General features: G+C 47.4%; 1 protein-coding gene across 1 annotated transcript in view; it reads left to right on the plus strand.

The window, feature by feature from the left end:
- LOC139279613 (mucin-2-like) overlaps positions 1 to 17,555 on the plus strand; it is a 442,102-nt gene that overhangs the window by 412,008 nt on the left and 12,539 nt on the right. Inside the window, exons 79-82 of the mRNA XM_070898728.1 lie at positions 253 to 322; positions 432 to 541; positions 1,548 to 1,579; positions 1,683 to 1,860. Of these exons, the coding sequence (XP_070754829.1) occupies positions 253 to 322; positions 432 to 541; positions 1,548 to 1,579; positions 1,683 to 1,860 (390 nt within the window). The remainder of the gene's footprint in view (positions 1 to 252; positions 323 to 431; positions 542 to 1,547; positions 1,580 to 1,682; positions 1,861 to 17,555) is intronic.

Genomic DNA, 17,555 nt, shown 5'->3' on the forward strand with positions numbered 1-17,555 from the left:
CTGCGTAAAGAAATTTTCCTCATCTTAGCTCTGGTTCTTTTGCCAATCACCTTAAATCTGTGTCCTCTGATTATCGACCCTTCTGCCACTGGAAACAGTTTCTCCTTATTTACTCTATCAAAGCCTTTCTTGATATGAAATTGGACATTTTTAAAACATCCAAAAGTATGCAATTATTAACAAAAATATTTGTACAGATTTTGGTTTGATGCTCAGTTCCTCAAGTTGTCTTATTCAATTTAACCCAAACAGAATATCACTGCCCTGCAACAATGGAGTATAAATCGTGTGAGCCAAAAGAACAGCCTACTTGTAGTTCAAGGTTTGTTGTACTTATTCAGCAAAGCATTCTCGATAACAATTGGAATGCTGTTCCTCTCTCTTTCTCCCCCTTTACAGTATATAATTAATACGCTTTCTTTAATGATTAGGTACACTGACAAAAATGCACCGAGTGATAAGAGTGGTCAAAATGAAGGTTGTTACTGCCCAGATGGAAAATTCCTTTTTGCACCATTGGACATCTGCACAGACATCTGTGGTAAGCATATTTCTTTAGTAACAATTTCTGCAGTATGTAGTAGGGTCACTGCCAAGTTCGAGGAATTCAATCTTCCCCAGAAGATGACATGGCTCATCTGTGGACTGCGTGTAGCTCTAATTTGTTTGCCACAGCAATGGGGAAGGGATTTTATATGCGTTTGAGAATTGCAGATAGAATTCTGCATTCTGGGGATGATGTAATATACAAGAGGCTGGATTTTTCCGGTCCTTTGCACTCCGGGTTTGATCCTCTGGTCGGGTTTTGCGGTGGCATTGAGCAGCACCGCCCAGAAGAGCTGTGCTCCTGGTTGCGACACAGGCGTGAGTTTTGAGTCTTGGCCGATCCGTCCGCCCGGAAGTGCGCCCGCAATGACCGCCTGGGAAATTAGAGCAGTCCCACGATCCCGGCGGCGGAAAGGAAGGTAAAATACACCAGAAGTAAATGCAGTTGTATTTTCTTTTAATTTTTTGTGCGATTTGTGTTGCGGTGGCGTGGGCATTGTTTTGGGAATGTTTTGTGTTTTTCTTTAAGTTCCCCCCACCCACCCCCATTCCCCAGGCCTCTCTCAGAGCACTCCCTGGCTGGCTGTTTAGCTTGGGAGTTCCCATCCTAGCACCAAGAGAGGTGTACACCATCTCCCTTAGCGCTGCACAGGGTCCAGTTACCCAAACTTAGCAACTAAGGCGCAAACTATTCTCGGCCGCTAACTTGCCATTATCACCCGAAAACATAAAAGCCTAAAATCCAGCCCAAGGATAGAAGAAAATTGGGGACAATAACTCAAAGCACATTTCAATCATGTGTTTATTTTGTCAGACAATCTTGTGTGCTGATGGCTGACTATCTTTTGAAGTTCTAATCAGCAATCACTTATTCTTATCCTTCACTTCTCTTTGTTTGAATGTTATGCTTTCTTTCTTTTTGTTAATTGTTTATCTTTTAATGTGTTTTAGCGCAGCATCAGTTTATAAAACACTAAATGACATTTTTTTTTATCTACTAGAGTGTATAGGACCTGATGGAAAACCAAGACAGGTACATTCTTTAGATAAGCAGATGATGTCCGTCACTACGCTTAACATTAATTTCAGTTTTAGCCTGTATATAGACCTAACATGTCTTTGTGTATTTGTGACAGATTGGTGAAACATGGCAAAGCAATTGTCAAGATTGTTTCTGCAATAACGCAACAATGAGCATTGTTTGCAAAGCCCACAAATGCCCTCTGTCACCACCAGTAGTATGCAAAGGGCACGGTTTTGTGCCAGTTGTTCAAAGAAGCCAACATGACCCTTGTTGTACAGAAACCACGTGCGGTGAGTAGACATGTTGCACATCCCGCTGTGTAAGAATATTTCACTGTGCAGCTCAGGCATCAGGTATTCCAACATTCAAAAATGACACCAAATATATGCAGTGCTTTTGCCTATTTGGCCTAGAAAGAGTTTCTTAAAATTTGTTCCAGGAGCTGGGCATCGCTGGCAAGACCAGCATTTATTGCCCATCCCTGATTGTCCTTGAGAAGGTGATGGTAAGCCACCTTCTTGAACCGTGCTGTTAGGGAGGGAGTTCCAGGCTTTTGATCCAGCAACGATGAAGGAACAGCGATATATTTCCAAGACAGGATGGTATGTAACTTGGAAGGGAACTTGCAGGTGCTCTCATGCGCCTGCAGGTGGTAGAGGTCGCGGGTTTGTTTATGTATGTAATGAGAACTTAAGAACATAAGAAATAGGAGCAGGAGTCAGCTATTTGGCCCCTCGAGCCTGCTCCGCCATTCAATAAGATCTTGGCTAATCTGATCTTGGACTCAGCTCCACTTGCCTGCCCGCTCCCCATAACTCTTCACTCCCTTATTGCTCAAAAATCTGTCTATCTCCACTTTAAATATATTCAATGACCTAGCCTCCACAGTTCTCTGGGGTAGAGAATTCCAAAGATTCACAACCCTCAGAGAAGAAATTCCTCCTCATTTCCGTTTTAAATGGGCGACCCCTCATTCTGAAATGATGCCCCTAGTTCTAGATTCCCCCACGAGGGAAACATCCTCTCTGCATTTTCCCTGTCAAGCTCCCTCAGAATCTTCTAAACTCCAATGAGTATAGGCCCAACCTGCTCAACCTTTCTTCATAAGGCAACCCCTTCAGCTCACGAATCAACCTAGTGAACCTTCTCTAAACAGTCTCCAATGCAAGCATATCCCCCCTTAAATATGGAGACCAAAACTCTATGCAGTAGGTCTCACCAACGCCCTGTACAGTTGTAGCAGGACTTCCCTACTTTTATACTCCATCCGTCCATTTGGTTTCCTAATTACATGCTGTACCTGCATGCTAACTTTTTGTGTTTCATGTACAAGGACCCCCAGATCCCTCTGTAGTACAGCATTTTGTAATCTCACCCCATTTAAATAATAATTTGCTTTTTTATTTTTCCTACCAAAGTGGATAACGTCACATTTTCTCACATTCTGCCAAATTTTTGCCTACTCACTTAGCCTATGTTTATCCCTTTGCAGATTCTTTGATGGCTACATTATACTCGGTCCCTTCATCCAAGTCATTAATATAGATTGTAAATCCCTGCGGCACCCCACTAGTTACAATTTGCCAACTGGAACATGATCCATTTATCCCGACTCTCTGTTTTCTGTTAGTTAGCCAATCCTCTATCCATGCTAATATATTACTCCAAACAACGTGAGCTCTTATCTTGTGTAGTAATCTTTTATGTGGCACCTTATCGAATGTCTTCTGTAAATCCAAATACACAATATTTACTGGTTCCTCTTTATCCACCCTGATCGTTACATCCTCAAAGAACTCCAACAAATTTGTCAAACATGATTTCCTTTTCATAAAACCATGCTGACTCTGCTTGACTGCATTATGATTTTCTAAATGTCCTTTTTAAATGCTTCCTTAATAATGGACTCCAGCATTTTCCTAATGACAGATGTTAGGCTAACCGGTTTATAGTTTCCTGCGTTCTGTCTCCCTCCTTTTTTAATAGGGGCGTTACATTTGCAGTTTTCCAATCCGCTGGGACCTCCAGAATCCAGGGAATTTTGATAGACTACAACCAATACATCCACTATCCCTGCAGCCACTTCCTTTAAGACCCGAGGATGCAGGCCATCAGGTCCAGGGGACTTGCCCACCTTTAGTCCCATTAGTTTGCCCGGTAATTGTTCTCTAGTGATAGTGATTGTTTTAAGTCCGCCCCCACCCTCCCAATAGCCCTGTGATTATCAATTATTGGGATGCTTTTAGTGTCTTCTACCATGAAGATCGATACAAAATATTTGTTCAAAGACTCTACCATTTCCCTGTTTCCCATTATTAATTCTCCAGTCTCATCCTCTAAGGGACCAACGTTTACTTTAGCTACTCTCTTTCTTTTTATATACCTGTAGAAGCTCTTACTGTCTGTTTATATATTTCTTGCTAGTTTACTCTCATACACTATCTTCTCTCTCATTATAATATTTTTAGCCGTCCTTTGCTGGTTTCTAAAAATATCCCAATCCTCCAGCCTTCCACTATTCTTTACAGCATTGTATGCCTTTGTTTTCAATTTGATACATCCTTTACTTCCTTAGTTAGCCACGGATGGTTCATCCTTCTCTTGGAGTCTTTCCTTTTCACTGGAATATATTTTTGCTGAGAGTTATGGAATATCTCCTTAAATGTTTGCCACTGCTCATCTACCATCTTACCCTTTAATCTATTTTCCCAGTTCACTTTAGCCAACTCTGTCTTCATACCTTTGTAATTGCCTTTATTTAAGTTCAGGACACTAGTTTGAGATCCAGCTTTCTCCCCCTCAAACTGAGTTTGAAATTCTACCATGCTATGATCACTCTTCCCAAGAGGATCCTTTACTATGAGATCATTAATTAATCCAGACTCAATACACATTACCAGATCTAAAATAGTCTGCTCCCTGGTTGGTTCCAAGAAACCATCCCGCATTCACTCTATGAACTCTTCCTTTGCCAATTTGATTTGTCTAATCAATATGAAGATTAAAATTGCCCATGATTATTGCCGTACCTTTCTTACAAGCCTCCATTATTTCTTGATTTATATTCTGTCCTACAGTGTGGCTACTGTTTGGGGGCCTGTAGACCACTCCCACCAATGACTTATTTCCCTTATTATTTCTTATCTTGATCTTCTGAGCCAAAATTTCTCACTACTGCACTGATCTCATCCTTTATTAACAGAGCTACCCTACCTCCTTTTCCTTTCTGCCTGTCCTTCCAAAATGGTAAATATCCCTGAATATTCAGTTCCCAGTCTTGGTCACCTTGAAACCACGTCTCTGTAATGGCTATCAGATCATACCCATTTATTTCAACTTTTGTCGTCAACTCATCTATTTTGTTACGAATGCTGCATGTGTTCAGATAAAGAGCTTTTAAAAATAGCTAATAATGATTTCGCTAAATATTAAATTCAGTTCACAAAGGGTTAAGTCCCAGCGAAACAAGCCAGCTAGGATGTTGATCAGGACAATAATTGGAGTACCATATGAAACAGCCATCAAAATTGTGTAATCTCACATATCAGATCAGTTTTGTGATAATTAGGAGTCATCAAGCATACCCTATACTTTAATGCAAGAATTATTTCCTTTCAATATGTCCAGAAAAGACAGAAGGGCCTTGATAAACAGGCAATGTAATTGCCATAACTCCCACACCATTGCAGGGGATTTCTTGTTCGTTGGTAATTTTGATTGGCATCTCAGCAAGCCAATAGAGAGAGCTGAGGGAGAGATCAGCCTTTTTCTCACTGCTGGAGAAATAAGTTTTGAGCCGTCTAAGCATGGGACATTGAGGGAGACAGCGAGATATTGCTTTCTCTCCAGCTAGTGAGAGAGCCAATGAGACTTCAGGCTGAGGCATGAATGCATGCGGCTTATAATAAGAGAGGCTAGTACCAGTAAGTTCAGGGACCGCTAACTTGTGAAGTGAGTTCAGACTGTTGCAGGGCATAGTCGCATATTTTATTATTTTGGTAAGAAATTGGTAAATCTCACTATGAAAACTGTATTGTGCTCATTCATGTGTTATTAAATAAATTAGCCTATTAGTTTAAAGTTATACTTAATCTTACTAGGGTGCTTTTCAGTTCGTCTTCTAAAAACCAGGAGAGAACATGTGGCAACAATGTTCCCTCTCGCAGGCCGCTCACAAACGGTTCCCCCGAAGATACTGTACCCTCTTTGGCATGGCTGCTGTTCCCTGTTATGTTCCTTCCCCCATTCGTATGCTGTGCCACTCATAGAAAATAGGTGCCGGAGTAGGCCATTCGGCCCTTCGAGCCTGCACCGCCATTCAATGAGTTCATGACCGAACATGCAACTTCAGTACCCCATTCCTGCTTTCTCACCATACCCCTTGATCCCCCTAGTAGTAAGGACTACATCTAACTCCTATTTTAATATATTTAGTGAATTGGCCTCAACAACTTTCTATGGTAGAGAATTCCACAGGTTCACCACTCTCTGGGTGAAGAAGTTTCTCCACATCTCGGTCCTAAATGGCTTACCCCTTATCCTTAGACTGTGACCCCTGATTCTGGGCTTCCCCAACATTAATAAGAACATAAGAATTAGGAACAGGAGTAGGCCATCTAGCCCCTCGAGCCTGCTCCACCACCCAACAAGATCATGGCTGATCTGGCCGTGGACTCAGCTCCACTTACCCGCCCGCTTCCCTTAACCCTTAATTCCCTTATTGGTTAAAAATCTATCTATCTGTGATTTGAATACATTCAATGAGCTAGCCTCAACTGCTTCCTTGGACAGAGAACTCCACAGATTCACAACCCTCTGGGAGAAGAAATTCCAACTCAACTCGATTGCGAAGGAATTGGCTCCCCCGTATTTTGAGGCTGTGCCCCCTAGTTCTAGTCTCCCCGACCAGTGGAAACAACCTCTCTGCCTCTATCCTGCCTATCCCTTTCATTATTTTAAATGTTTCTATAAGATCACCCCTCATCCTTCTGAACTCCAACGAGTAAAGACCCAGTCTACTCAATCTATCATCATAAGGTAACCCCCTCATCTCCGGAATCAGCCTAGTGAATTGTCTCTGTACCCCTTCCAAAGCTAGTATATCCTTCCTTCAGTAAAGTGACCAAAACTGCACGCAGTACTCAAGGTGCGGCCTCACCAATACCCTGTACAGTTGCAGTAGGACCTCCCTACTTTTGCATTCCATCCCTCTCGCAATGAAGGCCAACATTCCATTCGCCTTCCTGATTACCTGCTGCACCTGCAAACTAACTTTTTGGGATTCATGCACAAGAACCCCCAGGTCCCTCTGCACCGCAGCAAGTTGTAATTTCTCCCCATTCAAATAATATTCCCTTTTACTGTTTTTTTTTTCCAAGGTGGATGACCTCACATTTTCCGACATTGTATTCCATCTGCCAAACCTTAGCCCATTCGCTTAACCTATCTTAATCTCTTTGCAGCCTCTCTGTGTCCTCTACACAACCCGCTTTCCCACTAATCTTTGTGTCATCTGCAAATTTTGTTACACTACACTCTGTCCCCTCTTCCAGGTCATCTATGTATATTGTAAACAGTTGTGGTCCCAGCACCGATCCCTGTGGCACACCACTAATCACCGATTTCCAACCCGAAAAGGACACATTTATCCCGACTCTCTGCTTTCTGTTAGCCAGCCAATTCTCGATCCATGCTAATACATTTCCTCTGACTCCGCATACCTTTATCTTCTGCAGTAACCTTTTGTGTGGCACCTTATCGAATGCCTTTTGGAAATCTAAAGACACCACATCCATCGGTACACCTCTATCCACCATGCTCGTTATATCCTCAAAGAATTCCAGTAAATTAGTTACACATGATTTCTTCTTCATGAATCCATGTTGCGTCTGCTTGATTGCACTATTCCTATCTAGATGTCTCGCAATTTCTTCCTTAATGATAGCTTCAAGCATTTTCCCCACTACAGATGTTAAACTAACCGGCCTATAGTTACCTGCCTTTTGTCTGCCCCCTTTTTTAAACAGAGGCGTTACATTAGCTGCTTTCCAATCCGATGGCACCTCCTCAGAGTCCAGAGAATTTTGGTAGATTATAACGAATGCATCTGCTATAACTTCTGCCATCTCTTTTAATACCCTGGGATGCATTTTATCAGGACCAGGGAACTTGTCTACCTTGAGTCCCATTAGCCTGTCCAGCACTACCCCCCTAGTGATAGTGATTGTTTCAAGGTCCTCCCTTCCCACATTCCCATGACCAGCAATTTTTGGCATGGTTTTTGTGTCTTCCACTGTGAAGACCGAAGCAAAATAATTGTTTACGGTCTCAACCATTTCCACATTTCCCATTATTAAATCCCCCTTCTCATCTTCTAAGGGACCAACATTTACTTTAGTCACTCTCTTCCGTTTTATATATCTGTTAAAGCTTTTACTATCTGTTTTTATGTTTTGCGCAAGTTTACTTTCGTAATCTATCTTTCCTTTATTGCTTTCTTAGTCATTCTTTGCTATCGTTTAAAATTTTCCCAATCATCTAATTTCCCACTAACCTTGGCCACCTTATACGCATTGGTTTTTAATTTGATACTCTCCTTTATTTCCTTGGTTATCCACGGCTGGTTATCCCTTCTCTTACCGCCCTTCTTTTTCATTGGAATATATTTTTGTGGAGCACGATGAAAGAGCTCCTTAAAAGTCCTCCACCGTTCCTCAATTGTGCCATTGTTTAGTCTGTGTTCCCAGTCTACTTCAGCCAACTCTGCCCTCATCCCACTGTAGTCCCCTTTGTTTAAGCATAGTACGCTCGTTTGAGACACTACTTCCTCACCCTCAATCTGTATTACAAATTCAACCATACTGTGATCACTCATTCTGAGAGGATCTTTTACTTGGAGATCGTTTATTATTCCTGTCTCATTACACAGGATCAGATCTAAGATAGCTTGCTCCCTTGTAGGTTCTGTAACATACTGTTCTAAGAAACAATCCCGTATGCATTCTATGAATTCCTCCTCAAGGCTACCCCTTGCTATTTGATTTGACCAATCGATATGTCGGTTAAAATCCCCCATGATTACTGCCGTTCCTTTTTCACGTGCCTTCATTATTCCCTTGATTATTGTCCATCCCATCGTGAAGTTATTATTTGGGGGCCTATAAACTACGCCCACCAGTGACTTTTTCCCCTTACTATCTCTAATCTCCACCCACAATGATTCAACATTTTGTTCATTGGAGCCAATATCGTCTCTCACAACTGCCCTGAAATCATCCTTTATTAACAGAGCTACCCCACCTTCTTTCCCTTCTTGTCTATCTTTCCGAATTGTCAGATACCCCTGTATGTTTAATTCCCAGTTTTGGTCACCCTGCAACCACGTTTCTGTAATGGCCACCAAATCATACCCATTTGTAATGATTTGTGCCGTCAACTCATTTACTTTATTTCGAATGTTGCGTGTGTTTAGGTAGAGTGTTTTAATACTAGTTTTTAAACCATGATTTTTAGTTTTGACCCCTCCTGCAGCCTCTTTATATTCATACATATTGTCCCTTCCTATCACCTTGTGGTTTACACTTACCCCAGTGCTACTCTGCTCTGTTGCCTCCTGCCTTTTGCATTCTTTCTTGGGGTTCTGTTCATCTGAGCTCTCACCCACTCTAACTAGCTCAGAGCCCTCTCCTGGGTTCCCATCCCCCTGCCAAGCTAGTTTATAGCCCTCCCAACCGTACTATCAAAACCCACCCGCGAGAACATTGGTCCCGTCTCTGTTGAGGTGTAACCTGTCCGACTTGTACAGGTCCCACCATCCCCAGAAGTGGTCCCAATTGTTCAGGAAACTAAAGCCCTCCCTCCTACACCAACGGGAGAGTGGAGAGCACCAGTTCCAACTGTCACAGGACGGGAGAGTGGAGAGCACCAGCTCCAACTGTCACAGGACAGAGAGTGGAGAGCACCAGTTCAAACTGTCACAGGACAGAGAGTGGAGAGCACCAGTTCAAACTGTCACAGGACGGGAGAGTGGAGAGCACCAGTTCCAACTGTCACAGGACGGGAGAGTGGAGAGCACCAGTTCAAACTGTCACAGGACGGGAGAGTGGAGAGCACCAGTTCCAACTGTCACAGGACAGAGAGTGGAGAGCAGCAGTTCAAACTGTCACAGGAGAGAGAGAGTGGAGAGCACCAGTTCCAACTGTCACAGGACAGAGAGTGGAGAGCACCAGTTCCAACTGTCACAGGACGGGAGAGTGGAGAGCACCAGTTCCCACTGTCACAGGATGGGAGAGTGGAGAGCACCAGTTCAAACTGTCACAGGACAGAGAGTGGAGAGCACCAGTTCAAACTGTCACAGGATGGGAGAGTGGAGAGCACCACTTCCAACTGTCACAGGACAGAGAGTGGAGAGCACCAGTTCAAACTGTCACAGGACAGAGAGTGGAGAGCACCAGTTCAAACTGTCACAGGACAGAGAGTGGAGAGCACCAGTTCAAACTGTCACAGGAGAGAGAGAGTGGAGAGCACCAGTTCCAACTGTCACAGGACAGAGAGTGGAGAGCACCAGTTCAAACTGTCACAGGACAGAGAGTGGAGAGCACCAGTTCAAACTGTCACAGGAGAGAGAGAGTGGAGAGCACCAGTTCAAACTGTCACAGGACAGAGAGTGGAGAGCACCAGTTCAAACTGTCACAGGAGAGAGAGAGTGGAGAGCATCAGTTCCAACTGTCACAGGACAGAGAGTGGAGAGCACCAGTTCAAACTGTCACAGGACAGAGAGTGGAGAGCACCAGTTCCAACTGTCACAGGACAGAGAGTGGAGAGCACCAGTTCAAACTGTCTCAGGACAGAGAGTGGAGAGCACCAGTTCAAACTGTCACAGGAGAGAGAGAGTGGAGAGCACCAATTCCAATTGTCACAGGAGAGAGAGTGGAGAGCAGCAGTTCCAACTGTCACAGGACGGGAGAGTGGAGAGCAGCAGTTCAAACTGTCACAGGAGAGAGAGAGTGGAGAGCACCAGTTCCAACTGTCACAGGACAGAGAGTGGAGAGCACCAGTTCCAACTGTCACAGGACGGGAGAGTGGAGAGCACCAGTTCCCACTGTCACAGGATGGGAGAGTGGAGAGCACCAGTTCAAACTGTCACAGGACAGAGAGTGGAGAGCACCAGTTCAAACTGTCACAGGATGGGAGAGTGGAGAGCACCACTTCCAACTGTCACAGGACAGAGAGTGGAGAGCACCAGTTCAAACTGTCACAGGACAGAGAGTGGAGAGCACCAGTTCAAACTGTCACAGGACAGAGAGTGGAGAGCACCAGTTCAAACTGTCACAGGAGAGAGAGAGTGGAGAGCACCAGTTCCAACTGTCACAGGACAGAGAGTGGAGAGCACCAGTTCAAACTGTCACAGGACAGAGAGTGGAGAGCACCAGTTCAAACTGTCACAGGAGAGAGAGAGTGGAGAGCACCAGTTCAAACTGTCACAGGACAGAGAGTGGAGAGCACCAGTTCAAACTGTCACAGGAGAGAGAGAGTGGAGAGCACCAGTTCCAACTGTCACAGGACAGAGAGTGGAGAGCACCAGTTCAAACTGTCACAGGACAGAGAGTGGAGAGCACCAGTTCCAACTGTCACAGGACAGAGAGTGGAGAGCACCAGTTCCAACTGTCACAGGACAGAGAGTGGAGAGCAGCAGTTCAAACTGTTACAGGAGAGAGAGAGTGGAGAGCACCAGTTCCAACTGTCACAGGACAGAGAGTGGAGAGCACCAGTTCCAACTGTCACAGGACGGGAGAGTGGAGAGCACCAGTTCCCACTGTCACAGGATGGGAGAGTGGAGAGCACCAGTTCAAACTGTCACAGGACAGAGAGTGGAGAGCACCAGTTCAAACTGTCACAGGATGGGAGAGTGGAGAGCACCACTTCCAACTGTCACAGGACAGAGAGTGGAGAGCACCAGTTCAAACTGTCACAGGACAGAGAGTGGAGAGCACCAGTTCAAACTGTCACAGGACAGAGAGTGGAGAGCACCAGTTCAAACTGTCACAGGAGAGAGAGAGTGGAGAGCACCAGTTCCAACTGTCACAGGACAGAGAGTGGAGAGCACCAGTTCAAACTGTCACAGGACAGAGAGTGGAGAGCACCAGTTCAAACTGTCACAGGAGAGAGAGAGTGGAGAGCACCAGTTCAAACTGTCACAGGACAGAGAGTGGAGAGCACCAGTTCAAACTGTCACAGGAGAGAGAGAGTGGAGAGCACCAGTTCCAACTGTCACAGGACAGAGAGTGGAGAGCACCAGTTCAAACTGTCACAGGACAGAGAGTGGAGAGCACCAGTTCCAACTGTCACAGGACAGAGAGTGGAGAGCACCAGTTCAAACTGTCACAGGACAGAGAGTGGAGAGCACCAGTTCAAACTGTCACAGGAGAGAGAGAGTGGAGAGCACCAATTCCAATTGTCACAGGAGAGAGAGTGGAGAGCAGCAGTTCCAACTGTCACAGGACGGGAGAGTGGAGAGCACCAGTTCCAACTGTCACAGGACAGAGAGTGGAGAGCACCAGTAATAACTCTCACAGGATGGGAGAGTGGAGAGCACCAGTTCCAACTGTCGCTGGATGGGAGAGTGGAGAGCACCAGTTCCAACTGTCGCAGGATAGAGAGTGGAGAGCACCAGTTCCAACTGTCACAGGATGGGAGAGTGGAGAGCACCAGTTCCAACTGTCGCAGGATAGAGAGTGGAGGGCACCAGTTCCAACTGTCGCAGGATAGAGAGTGGAGAGCACCAGTTCCAACTGTCACAGGATGGAAGAGTGGAGAGCACCAGTTCCAACTGTCGCAGGATAGAGAGTGGAGAGCACCAGTTCCAACTGTCACAGGATGGGAGAGTGGAGAGCACCAGATCCAACTGTCACAGGATGGGAGAGTGGAGAGCACCAGTTCCAACTGTCACAGGATAGAGAGTGGAGAGCACCAGTTCCAACTGTCGCAGGATAGAGAGTGGAGAGCACCAGTTCCAACTGTCACAGAATGGGAGAGTGGAGAGCACCAGTTCAAACTGTCACAGGACAGAGAGTGGAGAGCATCAGTTCCCATTCTCACAGGACAGAGAGTGGAGAGCACCAGTTCCCATTCTCACAGGACAGAGAGTGGAGAGCACCAGTTCCAACTGTCACAGGACAGAGAGTGGAGAGCACCAGTTCCCATTCTCACAGGACAGAGAGTGGAGAGCACCAGTTCCCATTCTCACAGGACAGAGAGTGGATAGCACCAGTTCCAACTGTCACAGGACAGAGAGTGGAGAGCACCAGTTCCCATTCTCACAGGACAGAGAGTGGAAAGCACCAGTTCCCATTCTCACAGGACAGAGAGTGGAGAGCACCAGTTCCAACTGTCACAGGTCAGAGAGTGGAGAGCACCAGTTCCAACTGTCACAGGACGGAGAGTGGAGAGCACCAGTTCCAACTGTCACAGGACAGAGAGTGGAGAGCACCAGTTCCAACTGTCACAGGACAGAGAGTGGAGAGTACCAGTTCCCATTCTCACAGGACAGAGAGTGGAGAGCACTAGTTCCCATTCTCACAGGACAGAGAGTGGAGAGCACCAGTTCCAACTGTCACAGGACAGAGAGTGGAGAGCACCAGTTCCAACTGTCGCAGGATAGAGAGTGGAGAGCACCAGATCCAACTGTCACAGAATGGGAGAGTGGAGAGCACCAGTTCAAACTGTCACAGGACAGAGAGTGGAGAGCATCAGTTCCCATTCTCACAGGACAGAGAGTGGAGAGCACCAGTTCCCATTCTCACAGGACAGAGAGTGGAAAGCACCAGTTCCAACTGTCACAGGACAGAGAGTGGAGAGCACCAGTTCCAACTGTCGCAGGAGAGAGAGTGGAGAGCACCAGTTCAAACTGTCAAAGGACGGGAGAGTGGAGAGCACCAGTTCCAACTGTCACAGGATGGGAGAGTGGAGAGCACCAGATCCAACTGTCACAGGATGGGAGAGTGGAGAGCACCAGATCCAACTGTCACAGGATGGGAGAGTGGAGAGCACCAGTTCCAACTGTCGCAGGATAGAGAGTGGAGAGCACCAGTTCCAACTGTCACAGGATAGAGAGTGGAGAGCACCAGTTCCAACTGTCACAGGATGGGAGAGTGGAGAGCACCAGTTCCAACTGTCGCAGGATAGAGAGTGGAGAGCACCAGTTCCAACTGTCACAGGATGGAGAGTGGAGAGCACCAGTTCCAACTGTCACAGGACAGAGAGTGGAGAGCACCAGTTCCAACTGTCACAGGATAGAGAGTGGAGAGCACCAGTTCCAACTGTCACAGGATAGAGAGTGGAGAGCACCAGTTCCAACTGTCACAGGATGGGAGAGTGGAGAGCACCAGATCCAACTTTCACAGGATGGGAGAGTGGAGAGCAGCAGTTCCCACTCTCACAGGACGGGAGAGTGGAGAGCACCAGTTCCAACTGTCACAGGACAGAGAGTGGAGAGCACCAGTTCAAACTGTCACAGGACGGGAGAGTGGAGAGCACCAGTTCCAACTGTCACAGGACAGAGAGTGGAGAGCACCAGTTCAAACTGTCACAGGACGGGAGAGTGGAGAGCACCAGTTCCAACTGTCACAGGATGGGAGAGTGGAGAGCACCAGATCCAACTGTCACAGGATGGGAGAGTGGAGAGCACCAGTTCCAACTGTCGCAGGATAGAGAGTGGAGAGCACCAGTTCCAACTGTCACAGGATGGGAGTGTGGAGAGCACCAGTTCCAACTGTCGCAGGATGGGAGAGTGGAGAGCACCAGTTCCAACTGTCGCAGGATAGAGAGTGGAGAGCACCAGTTCCAACTGTCACAGAATGGGAGAGTGGAGAGCACCAGTTCCAACTGTCACAGGATGGCAGAGTGGAGAGCACCAGTTCCAACTGTCGCAGGATGGGAGAGTGGAGAGCACCAGTTCCAACTGTCGCAGGATAGAGAGTGGAGAGCACCAGTTCCAACTGTCACAGGATGGGAGAGTGGAGAGCACCAGTTCCAACTGTCGCAGGATAGAGAGTGGAGAGCACCAGTTCCAACTGTCACAGGATGGGAGAGTGGAGAGCACCAGATCCAACTGTCACAGGATGGGAGAGTGGAGAGCACCAGTTCCAACTGTCACAGGATAGAGAGTGGAGAGCACCAGTTCCAACTGTCGCAGGATAGAGAGTGGAGAGCACCAGTTCCAACTGTCGCAGGATAGAGAGTGGAGAGCACCAGTTCCAACTGTCACAGAATGGGAGAGTGGAGAGCACCAGTTCAAACTGTCACAGGACAAAGAGTGGAGAGCACCAGTTCCCATTCTCACAGGACAGAGAGTGGAGAGCACCAGTTCCCATTCTCACAGGACAGAGAGTGGAGAGCACCAGTTCCAACTGTCACAGGAATAGAGAGTGGAGAGCACCAGTTCCAACTGTCGCAGGATAGAGAGTGGAGAGCACCAGTTCCAACTGTCACAGGATGGGAGAGTGGAGAGCACCAGATCCAACTGTCACAGGATGGGAGAGTGGAGAGCACCAGTTCCAACTGTCGCAGGATAGAGAGTGGAGAGCACCAGTTCCAACTGTCGCAGGATAGAGAGTGGAGAGCACCAGTTCCAACTGTCGCAGGATAGAGAGTGGAGAGCACCAGTTCCAACTGTCACAGGATGGGAGAGTGGAGAGCACCAGTTCCAACTGTCACAGGATAGAGAGTGGAGAGCACCAGTTCCAACTGTCGCAGGATAGAGAGTGGAGAGCACCAGTTCCAACTGTCGCAGGATAGAGAGTGGAGAGCACTAGTTCCCATTCTCACAGGACAGAGAGTGGAGAGCACCAGTTCAAACTGTCACAGGACAGAGAGTGGAGAGCACCAGTTCCCATTCTCACAGGACAGAGAGTGGAGAGCACCAGTTCCCTTTCTCACAGGACAGAGAGTGGAGAGCACCAGTTCCAACTGTCACAGGAGAGAGAGTGGAGAGCACCAGTTCAAACTGTCACAGGACGGGAGAGTGGAGAGCACCAGTTCCAACTGTCGCAGGAGAGAGAGTGGAGAGCACCAGTTCCCACTGTCACAGGACAGAGAGTGGAGAGCACCAGTTCCAACTGTCACAGGACAGAGAGTGGAGAGCACTAGATCCAACTGTCACAGGACAGAGAGTGGAGAGCACCAGTTCAAATTGTCACAGGACGGGAGAGTGGAGAGCACCAGTTCAAACTGTCACAGGACAGAGAGTGGAGAGCACCAGTTCAAACTGTCACAGGACGGGAGAGTGGAGAGCACCAGTTCAAACTGTCACAGGACAGAGAGTGGAGAGCAGCAGTTCAAACTGTCACAGGACAGAGAGTGGAGAGCACCAGTTCCCACTCTCACAGGACAGAGAGTGGAGAGCACCAGTTCCCACTCTCACAGTACAGAGAGTGGAGAGCACCAGTTCCAACTGTCGCAGGAGAGAGAGTGGAGAGCACCAGTTCATACTGTCAAAGGACGGGAGAGTGGAGAGCACCAGTTCAAACTGTCACAGGACAGAGAGTGGAGAGCACCAGTTCCAACTGTCGCAGGAGAGAGAGTGGAGAGCACCAGTTCCAACTGTCGCAGGATAGAGTGTGGAGAGCACCAGTTCAAACTGTCACAGGACAGAGAGTGGAGAGCACCTGTTCAAACTGTCACAGGACAGAGAGTGGAGAGCACTAGTTCCAACTGTCTCAGAATGGGAGAGTGGAGAGCACCAGTTCAAACTGTCACAGGACAGAGAGTGGAGAGCACCAGTTCCCATTCTCACAGGACAGAGAGTGGAGAGCACCAGTTCCCATTCTCACAGGACAGAGAGTGGAGAGCACCAGTTCCAACTGTCACAGGACAGAGAGTGGAGAGCACCAGTTCCAACTGTCGCAGGAGAGAGAGTGGAGAGCACCAGTTCAAACTGTCAAAGGACGGGAGAGTGGAGAGCACCAGTTCCCACTGTCGCAGGAGAGAGAGTGGAGAGCACCAGTTCAAACTGTCACAGGACGGGAGAGTGGAGAGCAGCAGTTCCCACTCTCACAGGACAGTGAGTGGAGAGCACCAGTTCCAACTGTCGCAGGAGAGAGAGTGGAGAGCAGCAGTTCCCACTCTCACAGGACAGAGAGTGGAGAGCACCAGTTCCAACTGTCACAGGAGAGAGAGTGGAGAGCATCAGTTCCCACTGTCGCAGGATGGGAGAGTGGAGAGCACCAGATCCAACTGTCACAGGATGGGAGAGTGGAGAGCACCAGTTCCAACTGTCGCAGGATAGAGAGTGGAGAGCACCAGTTCCAACTGTCACAGGATGGGAGAGTGGAGAGCACCAGTTCCAACTGTCGCAGGATAGAGAGTGGAGAGCACCAGTTCCAACTGTCACAGGATAGAGAGTGGAGAGCACCAGTTCCAACTGTCACAGGACAGAGAATGGAGAGCACCAGTTCCAACTGTCACAGGATAGAGAGTGGAGAGCACCAGTTCCAACTGTCGCAGGATAGAGAGTGGAGAGCACCAGTTCCAACTGTCACAGGATGGGAGATTGGAGAGCACCAGATCCAACTGTCACAGGATGGGAGAGTGGAGAGCACCAGTTCCAACTGTCACAGGATAGAGAGTGGAGAGCACCAGTTCCAACTGTCGCAGGATAGAGAGTGGAGAGCACCAGTTCCAACTGTCGCAGGATAGAGAGTGGAGAGCACCAGTTCCAACTGTCACAGAATGGGAGAGTGGAGAGCACCAGTTCAAACTGTCACAGGACAAAGAGTGGAGAGCACCAGTTCCCATTCTCACAGGACAGAGAGTGGAGAGCACCAGTTCCCATTCTCACAGGACAGAGAGTGGAGAGCACCAGTTCCAACTGTCACAGGAATAGAGAGTGGAGAGCACCAGTTCCAACTGTCGCAGGATAGAGAGTGGAGAGCACCAGTTCCAACTGTCACAGGATGGGAGAGTGGAGAGCACCAGATCCAACTGTCAC

This window comes from Pristiophorus japonicus, chromosome 14 (assembly GCF_044704955.1).
Source record: "Pristiophorus japonicus isolate sPriJap1 chromosome 14, sPriJap1.hap1, whole genome shotgun sequence".
Classification (NCBI taxonomy): Eukaryota; Metazoa; Chordata; class Chondrichthyes; family Pristiophoridae; genus Pristiophorus; species Pristiophorus japonicus.